This window comes from Pipra filicauda, unplaced genomic scaffold (assembly GCF_003945595.2).
Source record: "Pipra filicauda isolate LSUMZ 115617 unplaced genomic scaffold, ASM394559v2 scaffold272_size1030459_pilon, whole genome shotgun sequence".
NCBI lineage: Eukaryota > Metazoa > Chordata > Aves > Passeriformes > Pipridae > Pipra > Pipra filicauda.
This window is the reverse complement of record NW_024104390.1, coordinates 118,034-141,357: the sequence shown is the minus strand read 5'-3', so window position 1 is coordinate 141,357 and position 23,324 is coordinate 118,034. Positions and strand designations below refer to the sequence as shown.

The following is a 23,324-nucleotide window of genomic DNA, read 5'->3' as shown; positions in this document are numbered from 1 at the left end:
GGGGCCGCCCCGCTCCGGCGCGTTCGCCCAGGGCCGGACGTGATTCACGCTACCGGGCGGCCACTCCGCGCGGCCTCCGGCCTGGCCGTCCTGGGGAAGCCGCAGCGGCCGCTCCCGCGGCGCTGAGGCGCTCGGCGGCTGCCGTCGGGGCGGAGCCTGGGGAAGGAGTCCCCCTGGGGTCCCGGGGGGATGTTACGGGGCGGGGGGGAGCTCCACGGGGGTCCCGAGGCGGCCGCGCTCACCGTTCGCTCACCGCGCGCTCACCGCGCACTCACCGCGCACTCACCACCGCCGCCGCTCCCTCCCGGCCGCGCGCGCCCGTCACGCGGCGGCGCAGAGCCCGCATTGGCCGCGCTGGGACCCTCCCGTCACGTGCCGCGGCCCGGCCAATGGGTAGCCGCCGCGTGGCCCCGCCCCCGCGGGGGCCGTTGCGGCAGCGCCGGGTGCGATCGCGGCGCGGCGGAGACAAAGCGGGGCCGGCCCGGGGCCGGGGGCGCGCGGGAGCAGCGGCGGGGGCAGCGCGGGGCGGCACAACGCGGCACAGCGCAGCGCCAGCCGCCCTGCGGGGGCTGTGACCGGCAGGGGGCGGGGAGGCCTCGAGGCGCGCGCGGCCGCCGGCGCACGCGGCGCGGGCCCGAGCCTGGCCCCGGTGACGGCCGCCGTCATGTCCCTGGGCAATTACAGCAGCCTGAACCGAGCCCAGCTCACCTTCGAGTACCTGCACACCAACTCGTGAGTAGCGGCTGCGGCGGGGCGGGCCCACGACACCTGGCCTGCTTGGGGCGACGGGTCAGCGCGGGGCGCCCGGCCGAAGCCACGCGGGCCGACGGGGAGAGTGGTCTCCCTGCCCCAGGCCTGGCTGTCGCACCGCAGGCGGGTCCGTGGGTCATGGAGAGCCGGTGTGTGGGGACGGTAGGCTCGGGGGGAACGGAGGGGGCACTCGGACCCCCGTGGCCGCGCCTCTGCAGAGCAGCGCGTGCGCCGCTGTGCTGCCCGCCATTCTGCTTTGGCGTCTGGCTTCGTGCGTGCCCACTTGTGTTGTGCAGGTTTATTTTCAACAGGAATATGACAGTCTTCTTCCAATCAGATTTTTGCATGTCATCAGTGAATCCCTCAAAAATAACACATCCTGAGAAGAGGCAAAGCCCTTGTTTAAAATGAGGTTCTTCTGAGTACCTGCCTAGAAAATGGGAAGCATCACCAGCAAACAGTGCTTAGTGGGGTCAGGCACCTGTTGAAACCTGCCTGCCCCTCCTAAGCCTTGCAGTTGCCACGTACAGAAGAGATGAAAGAAAATGCTTGTTCTTCCTGAACTGGCCCGGAAGAACAGTGTCGAACCATATTTGGCATTACTTCATTTTGATTAGTTGGTCACCGGCCTAAGATTGTCCGCTGATGTTCTGCAGAAGAGCTGACTCTTAGTGTTATCCATCGATAGAAGAAGTGGAGCGCAAGTTTATCTTTTTGCTTCCCTTTTCAATGCGTGAAGGACCACAGCAGTTTGCAGCAGTCTAAAGATGGCACGGAGACACAAGCGACTTGATTTCAAAGTAGATCTCTCTGGTTCTGTTGGTAAACAAGATACATCTGCAAGAGCAGCCAAGACTAATCTCCCTTATGTATGCCAAGAGCATATGATCCATTTCTTTTCATAATCAGAAAAGCAAAGGGCTGTTGCACAGGAGAATAAACCTAGTAACAGCTCCATGTCACCCTTGACTCTGTGTCCTGTGGCCTTGCTCTCTGGCCCAGCTGGTGGAGAGTGAACACTTTGGTGCCTGAAGGTGGACAATACTGAGTCATGCTCTAGTGCTGTTGTTGATTTGTGAAATTCTGGTGCCCAGCTGCAGAAGACAGTCTTTTTTATGGATTAGAAGACCGCATGGCAGAACTCAGTCAGCAGTTTGTTTGCCTTCAGAACTCCGGAACTATGTCTTTTTAAGAAGATAACATCTGTGCTGCAGAAAAGACTGAGGTGTTGATGCTGTCCTCAAGTATATTAAAGCTACTTCATGTTGCCACCGTGCTTATGCTGCCTGGTCTGCTTGCGGTGTGCTGCATGTCTACAGTGATACCCGCATGACCAAATTGTTGGGAGGAGCTGGGAGCTGAGTCTTGGATAAGACAAAGCTGGGGCTTCTTGTCCATCATGAGCAAAGAGCCTTCTGAGATTATGGGAATCAGTGCATAAACCAAATGCTTCCCTAAGAATGGGAATGGAAACAATGGAAGTAATTTAAAACCAAAACTCCAAACCAAGCCATGGCAAACAACCTTTGTGCTCTTCCAATAAAACAATGACCAAAAAAAAAAAAACAGTCATACCTCAAAACAGCCCAAAACCAGCATAGGACTTTTCATAGAAGAGACTGGTCTTTTGGACTGTTCTCTCTTGCCAAGGAAGACCATCCCATCTCATATAAATTCTCAGTGCTAAAAGTGTTCTAATAGTCAAGGAGACAGAAGTTCTTTAAATTGGAGTTAAAGACCAGCTGTCTAGCTGCTAGGGTGCAGAGGGAAACCATGACTTTTTTTTTTTCTCCATTTGTAAGACCTTTAGGAAAGGTTTTGTTAAGTCTAACCCAGAACACTCAGTCTGAAGTGCTTTATAGGAGACTGTTGATCTGGTCTCTGAGCTTGAGGACTTGCAGCAGATCTTTCCAATAGCTGTTTAATGCTTCCATGTCTGATGGCAAGGTTCACAGCATGTATATGAATCACTTCAGTTGCCTTTTTTTTTTTTAAATAGAAGCACCACTATGGTTTTCCAGGTGCTTTATTTGATGAATAGGTGAATGGGGACAGACTTTTTAGAAGGTCCTGTAGCAACAGGACAGAGGGTAGCAGTTTTAAACTAGAAGAGTGTAGATTTAGACTAGATACCAGGAAGAAGTTCTTCCCTGTGATGATGGTGAGGCCCTGGCACGGATTGGCCGGATAAGCTGTGGCTGCCCCATCCCTGGAAGCGTCCAAGGCCAGGTTTGATGGGGCTTGGAGCAACCTGGTCTAGTGGAAGGTGTCTCTGCTTATGGCAGGGATGTTGGACTGGATGACCTTTAAAGGTCTTTTCCAACCCTTATGATTCTGTGTGAAAGTCCTTTTGGATCCTAGAAAGAAAACTACTGTACATAAGCACGTGAAAATTACCCATGCGTTATGTTTACGACTTCCCAGAGCCATCTGCTCGCCTTCACATTGGTTTTCCTTAAGAATTAAATGCTTTTACTTTAAGATCCATCCAAAGTAATTCATTGAGATGATCCCAAAACCACACCTGAGCCCAAACAACTTATGTCTGTATAGTTTGAATATTTGTTATAAACATTTGAAGGTGTTCGTTAAAAGTCAAACATTGAAATTGTCTTCTAGCAGTAGGTAGCCTTTAGCTTGTGATGGAACTTAGTGGTTTCCTGTAACTAGACTTGTCCCATTGAGTACAAATAGACAGACTTCAAGATGACTGAATGGTGGACTTGAAGAAAACTGGTAATAATAGACTACAAACATTTCCCCACCCTCCAAACTCTATTTCTTCTTGTGCTTGTTTTCCGTTCTGGCCTGAAAAGGAGTGCAGAGTACTAAGAGGATAGCTCTTTTTCCCAACACACATGCCAAAACCCCCCCACGTTTTCCCAGATGTGACCACCTTTAGAACAAAATTGAAGTCTTACGTCTGTCATTAGTAATTAGGTACTTGTCTGATTATGCAGGGTCCGGAGTCGAACTGGGTTCAAAAAGGGATGATCCTGTAGGAACCGCTCACAAAACAAGCTTAGATTCCCTCGGCACGTTACTCCAAATGATTGTTTGTAGAGATGTTCAAAGCTGGTCATGTTCTAGAACAGTCTGACTTGACCTTTTGTAACCTATGTTTCAGTAAATCAGCAGCGTTGGACTACCTGTTTGTTCCTTGTCAAGCCTGTGCTCCTGAGTGAAACTGACTCAAACAGAAGTTTTGGGAAAGTCCGAGCCAGTCTGCCTGCCAAAGATGAGCTGTTGCTGAGACTCTGGATTTTGATAACACTTCCCTCTCTTCCATGTGTTGTTTCATCTGTTGTATGACCAGTAATAGTTGTATTTCAAATGCTCTGATGCTGGTTGCTGTTGCCTCTGATGATGCATGTCTACTTATGCTCAGATATTTCCAAGTTACTTGATAAGACTTCATTTTGCCAACAGCTTGCCTTGTGTTTTTTAAACTTGTGTCGCAAGCTAAGCAATCCCAAAGTTTTTCTGGGAGGTGGGAGAAATTATCATTAGTCGATCATGCTGGGTATGAAGTATTTGAGGCACTCTTGACTATAAGACAAGACCATGGGGTTTGTTAAAGATTAGTTGATTGAACCAGGCCAAAGCACTTCATGTGACTTTAGTTAGATACTGACAAGTGTGTTGAGATTCACAAGCTGAACAGAATATTTTTATACTATATATTCATTTTTATTAGTGATAAATAACTGGAGTGAATTTCACTTGCTTGTAGCATTGTTTCCCTTCGTCAGCAGGAGAGGTTGCAGTTTTGGAAGATTTTCAAGTTCAGTACGGTGTCAGGCTACATGGAGATGTTTTCTTGCCTCTCTTACCACCTACAGCTGTGTTCCGCTGTTTTGTTCCAGCATCTTTCTTTGGAAATCCTTACTTGTATCTTATTTGCATCTGAGACTGGATGTGGCACTTAGTGCCATGGTCTAGTAACCACGGCGGTAGTGGACCAAGGGTTAGACTTGATGATCTCAGAAGTCCCTTCCAACCCAGCTGATTCTATGGTTCTATGATTTACTTACTTTGAAGTATTCTTTAAGTTGTGGACTAGAGGCTGCTAATGAAGCGTAGTTACTAATGCTAAAGCATCCGCTTGCTTATGGGTTACTTCCTAAATAAACTTCTGGGATGTTGATTTGTGGAGCTGAATAGGTGCTTGTAAACTCGAGAGTGCTTGAAATCTGTGATTGTCCCACACACCTTCTCTTTCACCACCCCAGTGGAACGGGGAGGTGAATTAGAAAAAGGTTAAAACCCATGAGCTAACCTAAGAACAGTTCAAAAATTGAAGTAAAGTAAGATATGGTAATAATAAGAAAGAGGAATAAAGTTCAAGAAGGTCAAGTGATGCCCAATACAATTGCTCAGCCTCCACTGACCTGTGCCCAGCCTGTCTCCCAGCAGTGATTGGCCTCTCCTGGCCAACTTCCCCCGGTTTATACACTGAACAGGACATTCTGTGGTATGGAATATTCCTCTGTCTGTTTTGGGTCAGCTTGCACAGCTGACTAGCAGAGCTTGGGACACTGAAAAGTCTTTGACTTACGGTACTCATGGCTTGGCACCGGTCAAAACATCAGTATGTTATTCTCGCGCTACATCCAAAACACAGCACTGTAACAGCTACTGAGAAGAAAATTAACTCTACCCTGCTGAAACCAGGACAGCAGGAAATCTTGCTCAAAGGAAAAAACAGCAGGATTGCATTTCTGTAGAAGCTTTCTGATTGGATAGATAGTCTTCTAAACACTATTCCCATCTGTCTTGTCTCTGCATGGGCAAGTGGGAGCTTGCAAAGATGGAAATCTCCATTCCCATGGTCCTAGTGATAACTTTGAAGGCTGATATGTTTTACCTCTGACTGGAGCTTGAGTTGGTAGGTTTGGTGTCATGACACTGAAGATGGATACGAAAGCTTCTTTTGTGGTTATTAGCAGTGTGGACTGCTATATATATATTTTATATGTGGGAAGTACCTATCTGTCTGTTCTTGGAAAGCTGAAAATAGGAATAGGTGTCTTCTGTTTAGTCACCTGTTGGCCTTTTTGGGTAGTGGTGAGAACAGGTTGTGAGGGTTTTGTGCAAACTGAAACACATTGATAAAACCAGTTTCTGAGGCCTTGATCTCTCCATCAAACATCTTAGAGGAGCAACAAATCCCAGCAGCTGTTTTTCCAGGTCTTACAGCTGCTGTTAATATTGTGGTCAATAAGGCTCATCTACATTTGAAATAATGTTGGATTTTGAAGCCAAGTTGCCAGTTTGGGCACTAAGTGGAGATACAGCATTTATGTTGGCAGACAATATATTGTAATGATTTTTATTAGCTCCTTAAGGTTTCTCACCATGTATCTTCCTTCAGTGTTGAGGCACATAACTAATGGCTTCCAAATAGGTGCTGCTTCTAAGAGATGGCAGTTAAGAGGCTGGAAACTAAACATGGCTCTTGAGATTGTGCTGAAGTGGTAGCTGGGTTCGTGATTTTAGCATGGAGTTGGGAAGGCGTTGTGGTACAGTGGTGTTAGAAGACTCCTTGTCTGGATTAGCAGCAGTTGCAGCTATTGAAAGTCTCCCAGGATCCCGAAGCTTTTTCCTGTCAGAAATAACTTTTACGATGAGACTGTGTACATGGGGGAGACCGACCTTGTGCATAATGTTGTCCATGTCTTGTTGCCCAGAGCAGCTGTGGCTACCCCATACCTGAAAGTGTTCAAGGCAAGGCTGGATGGGGCTTGGAGCAATCTGATCTAATGGAAAGTGTGCATGCCCATGGCAGGGGGATTGGAATGAGATGAGCCTTCAGGTCCCTTCCAACCCAAACCATTCTGTGATTGTGTGATAACCCTCACTTGTCTGTGTTTACATATAGGCAGTGTTTAGTTGCTCTAAAAAGACCTGTCGATGTGAGTAAGGATTGCCATGAATTATTGTCAGTGTCATAGGCTGGTTCATTGGGTCCATCATTTTCTCTGCTGTGTCTGCGTACCTGCCGTATATTTTAGACCATATTGAGCTGCAGTTTGGGGCAGCCTGGCTTCTGCCTGGCTGCCTCTGGGAGGCACTAAATTGCTCATTCCTAGCCTGCTGTCAGCCAGACCACAGTGTGGTAGACATTTGATTGGATTTGTTTAAAATGTGGTTGAGATTCTTGTTTATTTAAAGGTCTCTCTTTTTAAGTGTTGCTGTAACCCTGCTGATTTCTGTGTTTTGTTCCAGAACTACCCATGAGTTCTTGTTTGGTGCCCTTGCTGAACTTGTAGATAATGCCAGGTACGTACCTGAGACTATGTAATTCCCAAAGGTAACTTTGGTTGAGATTTAATTCACCTGTCTATTAGTTGATCTTGAGGAATTTTCACTTCTAATAGACTTTATAAAAAATACAAAATATGACTTCTGTTAAAAAGCCAGTGATACTCCCTGTCACCAGATCTGGTTGTGTGCCAGCAATGTCTTGTGCTGGCGTTTGAGTTCAAGTAGGCAAAAAGTAGGAAAATATGTCTTTTAATTTTCTATCAGTGCTGGCTGTGGGGCCTCTGCAGACTTTGATGTGTGCAGCCAGCTATTTTGGAAATGATTACATGTGCCTGGATTTTGGTTTAGTTTCTCTTTGACATTTGAATAACAGTTGTGTTTTTATTGCTTTGTAGAGATGCAGATGCCACGAGAATAGACATTTATACTGGTAAGTCACTCCTACTGCTTCCTTGCATGTCAGCAATTAAGTCAGTAGTTAACTTGGATTTAGGCTGCAAATGTGTGCTGTCCTTGATAGAATAAGAGTGAGGGTGTTTATGCCCCAATCCTGGGGTCAGTTTTGGGCCCCTCACGACAAGAAAGGCATTGAGGGGCTGAAGCATGTCCAGGGAACATGACCCTGGGGAAGGGTCTGGAGCACAAGTCTGGTGAGGAGGAGCTGAGGGAGCTGGAGAAGCTCAGCCGGGAGAAAAGGAGTTTCAGGGGGGACCTTCTGGCTGTCTACAACTCCCTGACAGGAGGGTGGAAGCAGGTGGGTGTTGTGCTCTTTTTCTAGGTAACAAGTGATAGGAACAAGAGGAAATAGCCTCGAGTTGTGCCAGGGGATGTTTAGATTGGATACTAGGGAAAATTTCTTCACTGACGGGATGGTCACTGACAGGCTGCCCAGGGTAGTGGTGGAGTCACCGTCTGACCATGTTAGGTTTTTGGTTGGACTTGATGATCTCCAGGATCTTTTCCAATGTAAATGATTCTAGTTTTCTACCATTTCTCCTGTGCCCCGGTGCCTGTTGTCTTTCAAAACGGAGTACTTTTACAAATACCTCGGGGAAGCACTTTAGGTCAGCCTTCACCTGAGGTCAGGTGAAGTGAGTTGCAGTTTTTACTGAGTGCTTAAGAAATCAGCTATCACAGTACGCTCTTGTAGCACATAGTTACATACGGTATAAAGTGCAGAAGTTCTTTAGTCATTCTGTAACAAAAATCTGGTGCTCTTTCTTACAGCTTAGCCATATTGGTGTTGTAAAAGTCCTATTTGTTGTGTTACTTTTGTTGTTAACACCAATCCCATTTTATGGAACTTTAGCTTGTGGGAGCAGTGAATGACCTTTCTCTTGCAGAGCAACGAGAGGACCTACGAGGTGGATTCATGCTATGTTTTTTGGATGATGGAACAGGAATGGATTCAAGTAAGTGACAGGAAATTACACTTGCATTTGCAAGCTGAGGTTTCATGTTCTGTCTTAGGCTGAATTAACATCTTAGTTCTGTTGAAAAGAGCGTGTTTCATGCCTGTATGTGTGTTCCTGCCTCTGCACTGATTCTTTTGTACCATGTTATATATAAAACTGTTCACCTCTTCAGTTGCAGAAAACTAATCTGGTCAAAAGAAAATTGTTTTGCTGCATTATAGAGTTGGGTCAGCCTGGCCTGTAGTTTTCCAGCACACTGAAATTGGCCTTAGGGCTGAAGGGAGAATAGTGTAGCCAGATGGGGAACAAGCACAAGCTTTGATGGGCATAAGCCTTTTCCTCATCCATGGCTGCCAGGTGGTCAGTGTATCTCAGTTCTAGTCAGGTGTGTCACGGCGGAAATTGAAGACTCAGCTTTGAAAGCACTTTGCCGTTGTTTCATCATTAGCATTGTGACGGAGATCAATACTGGACAATATAAAATCTTAGGAATATAAGAAGAATATAACATGTACTTCTGTCTTGTTATAAGGATTTATATAAATCTGTATTATATCTAGCAGGAGAAACCTAAAAGCTCTCCTGCTTTGCTTGGGCATCAATAAGCTTACTGTCAACCCACACCACCTTCTTTCAGTCTTGGGGACTGGTAAATCGTCCTGTGAGGAGTTCTCCACGGGACAGAAAAGCTGGGTGAAATTGGGAGGTTTTGAAGAAGGCAAGGGAGGTGGGTGAATAAGCAGCAACTAGCATTTTTGTTCCGATCCCTCAGTACTTTAAGTTCCTCTTGTGATATTGTTATAGTTTAACCCCAGCTGGCAACTCAGCCCCAAACAGCTCACTCCTCCTCCTGTGGGGTGATGGAGAGAGTCGGAAGGGTAAAAAGTGAGGAAACTCGTGGGTTGAGATAAAGACAGTTTAGTAGGGAAAGCAAAAGCTGTGCACACAAGCAAAGCAAACCAAGGAATTCATTCCCCACTTCCCATGGGCAGACAGGTGTTTGCCATCCCCAGGAGAGCAGGGCTCCATCATGCGTAACGGTGCCTTGGGAAGGAGAGTGCCATAACACCAAACATGCTCCCTTCCTCTTCCCCAGCTTTATCTGCTGAACATTGCACCCCGTTTCATGAGGCCTGGAGCAACCTGGTCTAGTGGAAGGTGTCCCTGCCTATGACAGGGTGGTTGAAACGAGATGGTCTTTAAAGGTCACTTCTAATCCAAACCATTCTGGGATTCTGTGATATGGTCTGGAATATCCCTTGGGTCAGGTGGGGTCAGCTATCCCTGCTTTGTCCCCTCCCAACAACTTGTGCACCCCAGCCTACTTGCTCGTGGGGCGGTGTGAGGAGCAGGAGAGGCTTTGATGTTGTGTAAGCTCTGCTCAGCACTAATGAAAACACTGCTGTATTAGCAACACTCTTTTAAGCACAAATCCAAAACCATAGCCCCATGCAGGCTAGTATGGAGAGACTGAACTCTTAGCACAGATACAAGACGTTTCATTCCATTTGTTAGTGCACACAAGATGCATACACATTTGTTAGTGCATACACAGATTTGTGACCTCCATGAAAGAATTTGTTTGAACTCTTAGGTACCTTCTGTATATTCTTAGAAATACAATTAGGAATGCTAGACAGGTCTTCTGAGAGTACTTTTCCACCACCCGTGGAACTGAAGGAAGCAATAAAACCTCATCTATAAAAAAGGCTCCGAGACTGAACTATGGCCTTCCTGCAAGCCCTTGTATCAGGGAGAGGAAATACAAATTTTTTCTGCCTGTCTTGAAAACTACCTGTTTGTCTCTGGAAGGTGGCAGATGTCTGTTCTAGTGCCACCAAGTTTCATGACAGCTTTTACACTGTCGTTGCTTTCGTATTGCTGGTTTTGTGACAAAGTGGGATTTAAGTATTGGCTATGTGTTAAGTTGCTTCTTTTGACTGATCTTTCAGCTAAATGTTGAAGGATTTTATCCTGACTGTTAATCTGAGATACTCAGTAAAGCAGATTGGCAGCTACTATGGGTTGTAGTGGTATTTCACAGCACTATGCATCAGATACAGCAAATACCATGTAATTCATGTCCTTTGACTGTCTTGATGCTTGCATCAAATTTGGGTTCATTCCGTGTCTGAAAAAAAAATACTATATTTGTTTTTTTTAGATACTATTTTTTTTAATTTTACCTAGGCTGTAAAGTTACCTTTGCCCCTTTCCAGGACATCACTTTTCAGAATGTAAAATCAGTATGCAGTGTCATTTAGAGCTTTCAAGAAAGCCTTTCTTAATTTTCTGTAGTCTCAGATATATTGTTTGATGCACAGTCTAACTCTGATCACATCTTCACGGCTTCAGCACTGGGCATTCACCTTAAGGCTTGATGAGCATTTGAAAGTCACTTGACTAAGGGCAGCTGGGTGGAAGCTCCATGTGCTGCACAGACAGCGTGGACAGTCTGTCAGCATGAACAGAAGCAGCTGAGGAGAGTCTTTAATCCAAGCTCCCTTTGGTTCCTGACTCTCTTTGGTTCCATCCCTGACTGTAGGGATCTGAACTTCAGTTTCTCATAATGCAGACCTGCCAGTTTTAATGGCATCCTGAAGATCTCCTTGATCCATCTCAGATGACTTTAGGAGATGTCAGCAGAAGACCTTTTATTGGGCTTTTCTCCTTTCATACAGACCTTCCTTCAACAGAAATCATAGAACTTGGGAGTGTTTTATTTTTGTGCATGATACCTTTAATTAAGAATTATTTTTATCCTAGGTAAAGCTGACATGCTAAAAAGAATAACTCTGTGACTTGCCATTGTGTGTGTTGGAACCCATGGGATCTTCCCAAGTACGCTGAGAGGACAGCTTGGAAGGCTTGATGAGGCACCATCTGGGGAGGATGAGTGCCTCTGGGCCCTTCTACACAGAGGGAAAAGCTGAAGGCTCTGAACATTCCATTAACACGTTCTCTGTATTACTCTATTGCTGTTCTCATTGGTCTTGTTCTGTGTTGGACATTTCTAGATTTCTTTGGCAAGCTCTGAAAACAGAGTGAGGCAGTTGGCCAGATTTGAGTGCTCTGTCTGATGGCTCCTGATTAGCAAGCCAAATGACAGCTTCTCATTTCTAAAAACGAGGAGTGTTTGTCAAGTGATTCAAGTTGCATTGAGTACTTGCTGCATTGGCTCTCTTAATGATCACTCTGGGTTGTGTGGTCTGAAGATCAAAATACATTTGTACTCAAGCTGCAGACATCTCATACTGTAGAGTCATGAGTTATCAAAAGGTCTGAAGATTCAGTGATGCCACAGGACAGCTCTTTTCAAAAGAACCATCATGTCCCACAGGGAGATATCAGAATTATAGAATATCCCAGGTTGGAAGGAACCCACAGGAATCATCAAGGCCAGCTCCTGGCCCTGCACAGGACAACCCCAAAATCCCATCATGTGTCTGGGAGTGTTATCCAAATGCTCTTTGAGCTCTCTTAGGCTTGGTGCTGTGACCACTGCCCTGGGAAGCCTGTTCATTGCCCAGTCACCATCTAGGGGAATAACTTTTTCCTAATATCCAGTGTAAACACCCCCCGGCCCTGACAGAGAGGGTAATAGTACTAGCCCAGAAGTTTGGCTTTTTCATAAGGGACTAGATAGGAGTCCATTAGAAATCTGAACAACAGTTCTCATGCAACCCGTCTGAGGTCAGCATTTCCCAGATTTTCAGTGGAATCACTACTGAGGATACTTGGGCTTGAGAATTTTACCTGCTGCCTGGCTCTGAAGGTGCTTCATGAATTCAGTGAATCAAAATACAGGTTGAATGATTCAGTGAGTCAACTTGTAGGTTGAAAAAGTGTAACAACTAATTTAGGAAGTGATCTGTAATGTTCTTAAGCGATTGAAGAAAAAGAAGTCTACAACTTGCATTTTAGAATCATGGAACAACTCAGGTTGAAAAGGACCTCAAAGATCATCTGCTCCCTTTCATGGGAAAGGGAGGAGATGATTTAGCACCCTGTCCCTCCAGCGATGGAGACTTTACCACATCACTGGGGAGTTGTTCCAGGGGTTGATTGATTGATGTCTAAAAAATTCCTTATTTACATTAAGAAGAAACCTCTCGCAGTGCAACTTGTACTGTTGCATTTTGTTTTTTCCATGTGGCTCCTAGGGAAGAGGGAGCCTCCATCCCCTTTGTAGATACCCTTCAAGTACTGGAATACTATGATGAGATTCCCCCTGGGCCCTCTCTTCTCCAGGAAGGAGATCTAGCTTTCCTCATAAGGCAGGCTCTCCAACCCTCTGATCACCTTCTCCTTCACACTTTGTCCAGTCTATCTGCGTCCTTCCTGAACTAAGGAGACAGAACTGGGCACAGTACTGCCAGAGGGGCCTGACAAGCAAGGAGTTGAGTGGGATGATCATATCTCCATCTTTGTGGCAGTGTCCCTGTGGATACTGTCCCTGTTTGCCTGTTTTGCTGTCATGGGACGCTGGTCAATCATGCTCAGCTTGTTGTCCAGCAGGACCTCTTAGGCCCTTCCAGCATGGCAGCTCCCCACACCCTGCAGATCCCAGTCTGTGCTGGGCTCTTGGGTTACTTCATCTCAGGTGCAGGACCTTATGCTTCCCTTGAACTTCAGACAAGTCTTGCTTGCCCGCTATTCCAGCCTGTCCAGGTCTCTAAGAAAGCTTTCCCTATGTGCCCAGTTCACCCCCATCAGCAAAGCTGATATGGGTGCCTTTGATCCCATCATCCAGATCCTGTATGGAGATGTTGAGCAGCATGGGCCACAGCTTCAATCCCCAGGGGTCTCCACTTGTGACAGGCTGCCAGCCAGAATGAAAACCACTGATGATCACCTCTGAGCACAATCTGTGAGCGAGTTCCCTTCTTGTCTTGCATATGACCTGTCTGGTCTGTGTCTCCCCAGTTTGTCCAGGAGTAGGCTGTGGAAATCTGTGTCGACCATTTGGCTGAAGTCCAGCCAAACAATACACACTGCTCTCCACATAAACAGAAAGGGCTGCCTTGCAGAAGGCAATCAGATCAGTCACCATCAGTGACTTGCCTGGGTAAATCTTTGCGGACTTATCCCAGTCACCTGTCTCAGCTGGCTTGTAATACTTTTTTAAGAGGACTCGTTCCATTGTTTTTTGAGAGATTGAAGTAAATGTGTCAGTTCTTGCTCTTTTAAACTGTATATTTGAAGTTTGGAAGCTCAGAACAGTTTTTGTTTTCCTGGAAGCAGTTAAATAAGTACTAGTGTCTTGGTTACTTTATTAGATCTTGTATTTTAAAAATACTATTTATCCAAGGCTCACAATGGTGAGGAACACTGTTTAAATGTAAATGGGATTTCATTTTAGAGTGTGTACACACTTGTGTGTGTGGGCAGAGACTCTTGGAGACCATTTTCAGGGGAGCGGTCTACACATTTCTCAGGGGAAAATGTCTGTTTAACCTTAAGGTTAAACCGTAATCTTTAACACTGACATTTCCTCTCAAGTTAACAGATTTTTGAAATAAATTGCAGAAACATGTATCAAAGTGATTTGTTAATCACTGGTGGTTTCCAACCATCACCCAATGGGGCTGGTGTCTTGTGTTGTGGTTACAAAGAACCTTGGAGCTTCTCCCTTTTTTCCCCTGTTCCAAGGAAAGCTCAACTTTGCTTTAGGCTGATTTCCCCTACGTCGTGAATTAGATTCTTTGGCTCTGAGATATCTTTTGAGGATGCTGTTGAGTCCTCTGCAAGTACTCTACCTAATATGAATATAGCAGATGAATTTGTGGAGAAGGTAGGAAGGATAATTTTCTCTGCTCAGGTCAGGACCTTCTTTGGTATATTCTCAGCTGGAGAACTTTGAGATATGAGAGGACTTTCCTCAAAGGGTGAAGCCAGGTCTGACTTCAGGAATGCTCCAGAACTAGACAACTCCATCTACCAATTTCTTCATCTCTGAGGTCTGATGTTCCTTATTAAGAATCGTTTTATATGTGCTGTCATGGTTTGAGAGTTCCAAAATCTAGTTCCCTAGTCCAAGCCCCCCTCCCACATCTCAACCCAGTGTGAGATGGGTTTTCCAGACACCACACGAGACTCAAAATGGGGGGAAAGGGTTATATATTACAATGACTGTACAAAATAAATCCTACAATACATTATATACAATCTTAACTATCTCTACCATGACATAACAGTATTTACAATGGATCAGATCTCTTCTCCCTTCCAAATAAAAGTCCAGGAGAGAAGAAGGAAAAGATCCTTTCCACTCTCAGAGCAGCGTTCTCTTCAGAGTAGCAGTCTATCTCTCTCTCTTCCATGCAGCAGCTGTAGCTGGATCTCTGCCAGTACACATGAGGGGGTATCCAAGCCCTCTCGGCCACTCGTCTTCAAGCGAGGGTCTTCTCATCCGTGGTTCACCCGGACAACGGTCGTGTCACCACAGTCATATCAACGAAGCTCAGGGGTCTTTGTGACGGTCCGTATCTTCAGGGGATTCGAGTCCCCTTTGCAGAGCTCTGTGCTCTGTCTCAAGCAGCGGGGGGGCCAAGGTCACCCCCTCCGCATTCCTTCTCTGAGCTTTTCAGCGCCTTCCTGCAGTGCTGTAGCACTCCAAGACTAAAAGTCCATCATCCTCCTCTCTCTAGGAGGTCTCAGAGGGGTTTGGGGTCTTTTGGTTCAGTTCTTACCCCAAAACTCTGTCTCTGTCTGTAGAGCTTAGTCCTGCTCTCTCTGCTGCTGGCTCTCTTTCTCTTCAGTCAACTCTGTGTCTCTCATCCTTGGCTGCAATGCCTGTTTGCTGCTCGTTCTTATCTCTTCTGGCTCTCTGCCACTTTCTCCGTCCGCTGCTGTCTCTGCTGCTGCTCCGTCTGCCCACTCACGGTGGAGGAAACTTCTTTAGCTTTCTAGCTACAGGTACTTAGCCCAGCCTTGTGCTGTTCCAAGTCCCTGTAGCCCCCCAGGGGGCTCCTGCCCTTTCTCCTCATGGCTTTACAACATGGCCACTTCAACAACAACAACTACAACAACAACAACAACATCACCTGCTCTTCCAGTCTGCTTGTGATATGTTTATATTTTGCAGAAGCGCTCATTGGCTCAAACCCCAAGGGTCTCCACCCCCTGGGGGTTTACCATTTTATAACTTCAGGGGGAAAACTGTTTTCCCCCACCACAACTCTACTTCCACCCCCCGCTTCTGGGAAAAATCATATATCACAACAATTCCAATACTCTTCAACTAACATATAACCTAAAATGAAATACAACTCCTTCTACTATACATTAGCACAACATTACTATGAACTTAACTCCATATCAAGCACTTACATTCTAACTAAAGCTCTACCTTATCAGCCCTGGTACAGTTTGTTATGTCTGAAAGCTTCTCTTCGTTATGTCAACAAGTCTCATGTTTTCTACCCACAGCCAGTCAGATTATCCGAGTCACGGCACCAAAAATTGTGGCAGTTTGAGCCACATTAGAAATCCCAAATCCAATTTTCCAGGCTCCCCCCACCCCTTCCCAACAAATTTATCATAACACCGGAGAGAACCTTTCAGGCTAGAGGCTTCTGTAGGGGAAGGGGGAAGTATATGCATTTATTTACACAAATAAATACTATACAAACTAAAGGCAACTATATATATATTACATTTCTATCAGTCAGTCCTTTCAAGCCCCTTCTTTAACTTTAGTCCAGGAGCAGCTTTTCAAGGCTGATACGTAACACAGTCTTTTGCTGTGGGAGTGTTCTGGGCTCCTGAACACTCCCCCCTCACCAAGTTCCAGTTGTTTGTTGCAGTCTCTCCTCCTCATGAAGTCTAAGAAGATAGCTTTGAGTCCTTGCTCTTCTGCTGCTGTGTGATTTCTCTCTCTCATACCTCGGTTGTAGGCTGCTGCAGTGTAGTTTAGCTTATCAAGTGTCCACGTCCTGGAATGTCGATTTCTCCTTGGGTTTTCGACTGTCCTGCATTTTAGATCACGGCAGAGACATCCTCCAGGCCCCTCTCTCTCTCTCTGGGGGTCCGTCTCTAATTCTTGCCTGGGATTTTCTCCCTAGCAATCGAGCCTCCTCCGGCCCGTCCACTTGGCTCTGCTCCCATGCTGAGCCTCACATCCACTCTCACTAAACAGCGAGAGGCAGAAAACAGCCCTCCTCCGCAACTTGGCTGCAAAGGTGGGGGGGAAAGAAGAAGAGGGCCTGGCCGCAGGGCCTGCCTCTCTCTCTCCCACTTACCAGTTGTTTGTGAGTCGCATCCCTCACAAACATGCACTCATTCCAGTGCTGTCTCTAACTCTGGCCTAGGCAGAGTTAGGGGGGCCGCAGGGCTCCCCTCTTCCCCCCGGAGGGGGAGAGAGGGAGCCCAGCCGCCCCCTGACCTTGTCCACCTACCCGCAGCAGACACCGCCAGCAAAACAACCAAGATAGAACTGCCAACAGCTTCCGGTGCTGTGATATATGATTTTGAGCAGAAGCGAACAACATGGACAGTGATAGGCTCTCTAGGGAACACTGCCCTGGCACCCAAACACCTCTGAGCCCCCCCAGCCTCTCAGAGGGGCCAGTTTCAACCTATGACAATGTGCCCTTGATTTCTTGGGCTCTGAAGATCAAATCTGCCATATTGAGTGAATTTCTTCAACTTGTTTTTCTCTCGTCTGTTTGGCATAGATCCCCCCCTCTCCTCCTTTTTCTTGCCAGGGAGTTTGCCTTTTTTTAATCTAGTAGCTCTGAAACACGACAGAACAGAACCACTGTGACTAAAATAGCCTTAAGTGAAACTCCCTCCAGAGCCTTAACTCAAAAGAGCTGGAAAAAAATTCATTTGTATCTTGATTCTTTAGAGGATGTAAAGATTAAATCTCTCCCAGAGACAGTCAGTCTGGAGCAGAGAGGTGCTCCCTCACAGTCCCCTCTGCTCAGCACTGCCTTCATCTCTCTGCCCTGAAAGAAGAGTCGTTATAGAGTAGTTTCAGACACCCAGCATTGAGTGATGAACCATATGGTCACCTTTTCTAAAAGAGGAAATGCTTTGGATAATTACTCTTTAACTTTTTTAGCTTCCTGAAGGTTTCTTAAAATTAGTTATTGAAAAATGTTTATACAACAAAAAGGTTCCAGTAGTCCTTCTCTTCTTAGAATATTCCCTATCCCCTTTCATGACCAGGCTTTAAAAATAACACAGTCATAGTAGTTAGAGTAGGAGTAGGAGTAGGAGTAGGAGTAGGAGTAGGAGGAGTAGTAGTAGTAGTAGTAGTAATATTCCCTATCCCCTTTCATGACCAGGCTTTAAAAATAACACAGTCATAGTAGTTAGAGGAGGAGGAGTAGTAGTAGTAGTAGGAGGAGTAGTAGTAGTAGTAGTAATAGTAGTAGTAGTAGTAATAATAATAATAATAATAATAATAATAATAATAATAATAATAATAATAATGTCATCATGGACATCTTTACCCAGATCTCACATACAAGATATTCCAATGTTTTCTTTGGCTAGAAAATACTACAGTAGGCTGAAGGGAAGGCAGAGGTACCCTCATCCAGTCCAAAGTTGGTTTTGGAATAGCTACGGAGCTCCATTATGAACACCCGCAGTTGAGACAGTGAGGGGTTTGCACAGTTGCTCTCCTGTATTTGCGGCTTTAAATCTGAATATGATTTCAACTGAAAATGGCATTCTGACACCAGCTCAGTGATACCATGTCAGACCAATGCTGTTAATACTGAATATCTTACTGTAAAACTGGCTGTCATGGCTGGTGAACCTGAGTGAGTCTCCTGGGTGCTGAAATCTAGCCAGTCCATGGGCTCAGCCTCCCTCAGCGTGGTGGGGTGAGTGATGTCCCGTGCTCCCTCACAGCTTGTGTATGCATTTGAGAGCTGTAATTGTTGTTAGCCTTCCTGTTAAGGTACTTTGTGTTCCTTGTCTCTGGAATTGCACTTCATTTCTCCCAGTAAACCCTCTGGTGGAATGATTGCTATCTCTTGGGGGAAGGGAAAGGAATCATTCTGTCCTAGAGATGATGTTAAAATTTTGGCTTTATCCCTTGAAAGTAGAAAGGCTGGAACTAAAAATGACAAACCCTCTCAGCTGTAAAGCCATCATGTCCTTTCATTTTGTCCTGTGCTAATGAAATACTCCACTAATTGCTGTGGGACCTGCTCATGCTGCCTTTCCTCCCAGCTGTCCTGCTGCTAGGGGTCCAGCAATCTGCTGCCAAAGTTAGCTTGTGTCTTACTAGTGCTTTAATTAACCAAAGTGTTCAATTCAGCACTGTGAAGAAATAGTAGTGTTTATTCTGGATCCTGACCTTTTTTATAGTCCTGACTTATGCTCTAGTACCAGTGCTCTCAAGTGTGTGGTGTCAGTGGGACATGGGATGCAGCAGAGCTGCCACTTCCCAAGGTTTTGGTTTATGAGTATTGATAACTGTGGTGGACATAAACAGACCATTTTTGTGGATTTTTTTTTTTTTTCAAAAAGAAATGTCTTCATGTAGTTCAGATGGGACACTGGACTAGGCTGAAACTTAAAAACTCTTTTTGTCAGCATCATGCCACCTGTAGAAAGTTTCTGATAACGTCAGTGCCCTCGAGCAGCACACACCTCACAGGGCTCTGTGGTTCAGCTTCAGGATGGAACTTCAGCTTGGGCTTTTGTCCTCTTTCATGTCTTTCTGTGCTGTTTCCAGTTGGTGAAGTGGTTATCTTCCTTCTTTATCTAAAAGATGTGTGTGTGTGTGTCTGTACATTAAAATAAGCTCTTTTTGTTCCCTGTCTTTTGTTGCAGATGAAGCTGCCAGTGTTATCCAGTTTGGTAAATCAGCCAAGCGATCACCTGAGTCCACTCAAATTGGGCAGTATGGGAATGGCTTGAAATCGTAGGTATAACAAAAGCCAGCCTTCTGAGGTTGGGGAGGTCAGAAGCCAGGTAGTTGGTTAATGTATTTTTTGCTTGAAGGCGTATATCTTTTTTTCCAGAAAAAAAAAGCAGATGAACTCTGGTTTGGTAAGGCAGGAGCTCTGTCAACATCTGCTGTGGTTCTCCCGTGGCCAAGAAGGCTGTCCACAGCTGATGACAGTATTTTGGCACTGTGTTTGCGTGAGACAGAAGGTGCAGGTCAGAACCAGTGAAAAATAATGAAAGAGCTGGAAACCAAACCGTAATCTGAAAAACCTGCCTGCAACAGCCAAGTAATAAAATTAGAATAGTGTTGCAGCCTCTCAGTAGGAAAGTTGTCTGGTGCAAGGCAGATGGACTTTAGCTGTTTCTTTTTGTTCTTAAACCAAACAAAAGCATGAAAAGGGGGAATGATGGAAGGAATGAGAGGAGGAATGGGATTAAGTGCAGAGGAACAGAGGTGGGGAGGAAATCTTGCTGGAGGGGATTTGCTAGGAAAGAGGAAGATGCTTGCTGTGTCTTTGGAAAAGTTAGAGAGCTTTATGGCTTACTCTGTTCTACTTTGTCCTGGCATGTGTGGCTTGATTATATGCATTCTACTGGGAAATTGGCGGGACTCTATAATCTGGGGGGAAAAAACCCAGGATTTAGGGGATCTTGAGACAGTATTGATTCAGCTGCAGCATAGGACACATCCCATATTCTGACCTGTGCACTTCCAGGACAGATCTGTGTCCCTTCTTAACCTTGAATAAGAGTTGTACTGTATTACAGCTGAGAAATGCTGCCTGAAGCCCCAGCATGTGAAGGGTGAGCTGCGGTATTGCTGTGGTATGGCCTTAAGCCAATCTCAAGACAAATGCACTGATGTAAGACTGATACCTCTTTCAATGCAATGTTAATTGTTATCTGTTAAGGTTTTTTGGATGAGTTTGGTAACAGGGTAACAGAGAAGATGCAAAGACACTATTTTGGATAGGAGACTGAGGAGGAAGATGGGACTGTCCCTTTTTGTGACAATGAGCTGCTAAGCTGCCTTGCCTGAAGTGTCAGTGAGGCTTTAGTTAGATATTAGGAAATTAATTTTCTGTCTCCAGACTGCTGCTATTCATTCCAGATACAGAGAAATGAGAGGTGTGCTTGCTTTGTCACTGACATTTCTGCTCAGAGGTTTGAAGGTTACTGTCACATCTCACCCTAGTTGTCTTTTTAAATTTTTTTTCTTTTTATTTAAACTGTCTACATAGTAGGAGTCTGGAACGCTGTGCTGTACTTCTGCACGTTTTAACTGTGACTGGTGTTAAATGTTTTGAAACACTGTGAAAATGTCTAGATTGAGATGTCTTCTGAAAGGAATGAGATGTTTAGAGAGAAATGGTAGTTGCTGTTTCTGCCCTTCTGCCTAACCTGGTTTTGGCATCTTATAATTGAACATAATGGGAAGAAAGCTCAGTAAAGTGGTCTGTGTTTTGAACAGTGTGGTACATCAGGTGTAACACGCAGCCCGATCTCTGTCTACAGGGGTTCTATGCGGATTGGGAAGGATTTTATCCTCTTCACGAAGAAAGACAACACCATGACTTGTCTCCTCTTGTCACGGACATTCCATGAGGAAGAAGGCATCGATGAGGTTTGCATGTGCTTGTTGTAATGAAGTAATTTAGTGAATGCTGCCTTGTCTGAACTTGCCCAGCTCTCACAGGAGAATGGTCTGTGTCAGGGCTGGTTGCCACTCTTGTAGGATCAAGCATATGGTTTTCTTTTAGTGATATGCTTGTAGGGCTTCTGCAAAGTCAACAAAGATTTCTTCTTTTTGGTTTTAATTCTCTTTGAGAAGTCTCTCTACAGCAAGTTTGAAGGGCTTGTTTCAGTCACTTAAAGGTGCTTTTGCTGAGTTCAGAAAATGCTCAGACTTCTTGCATTTTCCTTTTCCCACAAAATTTGAGTTTGAGATGTATTTAAATTTATTACTCTAACTTGATTTTCTGTAGAGAATAAAAGGTGTTGTTGAAGTTGCTACCCACGGGTCATAAACTCCAGGCATGTCTCTTCTTTCAGGTATTCTTCTTTTTAATAAAAAGTCAGTGTGGTTCAACCTATGAAAAACTTGTATATCTTCATAGAGAACTCAGGCAATGTTGCTCCAGGCAAGGCCGATAATGAAAAGTTTTAAATTTGCATTGGGATGGTATCTCAGGAAACATCTTCTGTCCTGAGGGAGGGAGTGAGTGTAGGGAACTGTGCAGAGAACCTGGGGAGGGGCAGTGCATGCTGGCTGCCAGCCCATGACTGAAATCCTTTGTGCAGCTGCAGTTTATAATTCTATCTGTGTTTTTGCTCTAAATAATAGAAACCACCAGTAACCTTGCTAGAACCCCATAAAAGTAATAAAGAGTGAGATCAGGATAAATATGAGTGAAGGATATTTGAGTTCATGAGAGAAATTAAGCCAGAGGTTTACATTTTTAAAAAAGGCAAGTTTGAGTGGTTTTTTAGTGTTATGAAAGTTGCTACAAGGGGAGGGGGAAAAAAGCTATTGAGTGTGTGAGTAGCTGGTACCATATGGGTGACTCAGAGGTGGTTCAGTCTGAGACTGGTGTTGTAGGAAAGCAACTCAGAGGCTGGCAAAGAGGGTCTTCAAGCATTTGACAGACGTGCAAACCACTGAAAAGCTGGAAAGGACTCATGGTGAATTAGGGGGCTGTCAGGAGGGGTAAATTACTGGGCTGTGACCCACAGGAGGGGCTGACTGGAGTGGGAGAGCTGGAGTCACTCTCAGTACAATGGGATTTGCAGGTCATTGTTCCCCTGCCCACCTGGAATGCACGGAGCCATGAACCTTTGACGGACAACATGGAGAAGTTTGCTATTGAGACGGAGCTCATTTACAAGTATTCCCCTTTCAAATCAGAACGGGAAGTGATGGAGCAGTTCAGTAAGATACGTGGTGAGAAAGGTACATGTGGATGGTGCAGGTCATGGGCGAGGTATTTGGGGTTTGGCTGGGATTTGCCTGATCGTCTTGTTACTTGCTCAGGCACTCTGGTGATCATCTTTAACCTCAAACTAATGGATAATGGAGAGCCAGAGCTGGATGTGACTTCTGACCCACAAGACATTCAGATGGCAGAAACACCCCCTGAGGGAACGTAAGTGTGACCAGTATTACAGGCCCTGATCAAACTGGGTGTGGGGTTTGGCTATATAGTGTGTGCATGGGGTTTTCTAAAGCATCTCTTTCTGTACTGAACTGGAGAATGTAGAAGATCTGTAGTTTATTCTGTAGTAGTTTGGGATTCATGTGTGTGTTAGCCCACGGGTGTTGTGGCTGTGTTTTGGGTGAACACCTGTGCTAGCTGGTCTCAGCTTAGCCAAAGCAGCAGACTCAATGCCCTTTAGACACCTTAAAACAAGGAGCCCTAAGCTATAGGTTTAATTTTCTACACTCATCAAAGATGTTTTCATCATCAGTCTGTGCTGCTTCTAAACTTCTGTTCAATTTTGTGATTAAATGGTAAAACATGAGGCGCTGTTCAGGTCAGCCTCCATGGGTGGATGGTGCAGGGGAGCAGGTGGGGTGTATAATCACATCTGTCTGGGAGCAGGGGCCGTTCCTGGACTTTCCTGCATAGGGAGAAGAAGGATGTACTCTGAGGGCAGCTGGAGGAGCAGAGGGCCCTGTTCAGAGAGAGCTGAGCGTTTGCTGGGTTGATTATGTGTAGCCTGAAAAGGAAAGACTGAGCTGAAATGAGCCAAATGTTTGATCCCAGAGCTCTGTGGGGACACTTAGCAAGCTTTACCTTTCTAATGAGATTACATGCTTCTTCCCTGAAGTGCTTGAATTTTCCATGGGAAGTTTCAGACCCTGTAAAGCAGCTCTGTCTCTATGTATTAAGAGTGACGTTATTGAGTGCACAGTGCAGCAAACTCCCTTGATCCCTCCAGGGATTTTACGTGCTTCTCAGCCTCTTTAATGCGAGCTCT

The 23,324-nt window shown here is 45.5% G+C and overlaps 1 protein-coding gene across 3 annotated transcripts in view; it reads left to right on the top strand.

Moving 5' to 3' along the window:
- Nucleotides 1-590: 590 nt before the first annotated feature.
- MORC2 (MORC family CW-type zinc finger 2) overlaps nt 591-23,324 on the top strand; it is a 48,926-nt gene continuing 26,192 nt past the window's right edge. For 2 of the 3 annotated variants that reach the window (XM_027730226.2, XM_027730227.2), the window contains exons 1-8: nt 591-732; nt 6,979-7,032; nt 7,413-7,447; nt 8,361-8,429; nt 19,230-19,320; nt 20,862-20,970; nt 22,137-22,296; nt 22,378-22,489. In XM_027730226.2, coding sequence (XP_027586027.1) covers nt 665-732; nt 6,979-7,032; nt 7,413-7,447; nt 8,361-8,429; nt 19,230-19,320; nt 20,862-20,970; nt 22,137-22,296; nt 22,378-22,489 — 698 coding nt within the window. In that variant the 5' untranslated portion in view covers nt 591-664. The remainder of the gene's footprint in view (nt 733-6,978; nt 7,033-7,412; nt 7,448-8,360; nt 8,430-19,229; nt 19,321-20,861; nt 20,971-22,136; nt 22,297-22,377; nt 22,490-23,324) is intronic. The other variant, XM_027730228.2, reaches the window with a different exon arrangement.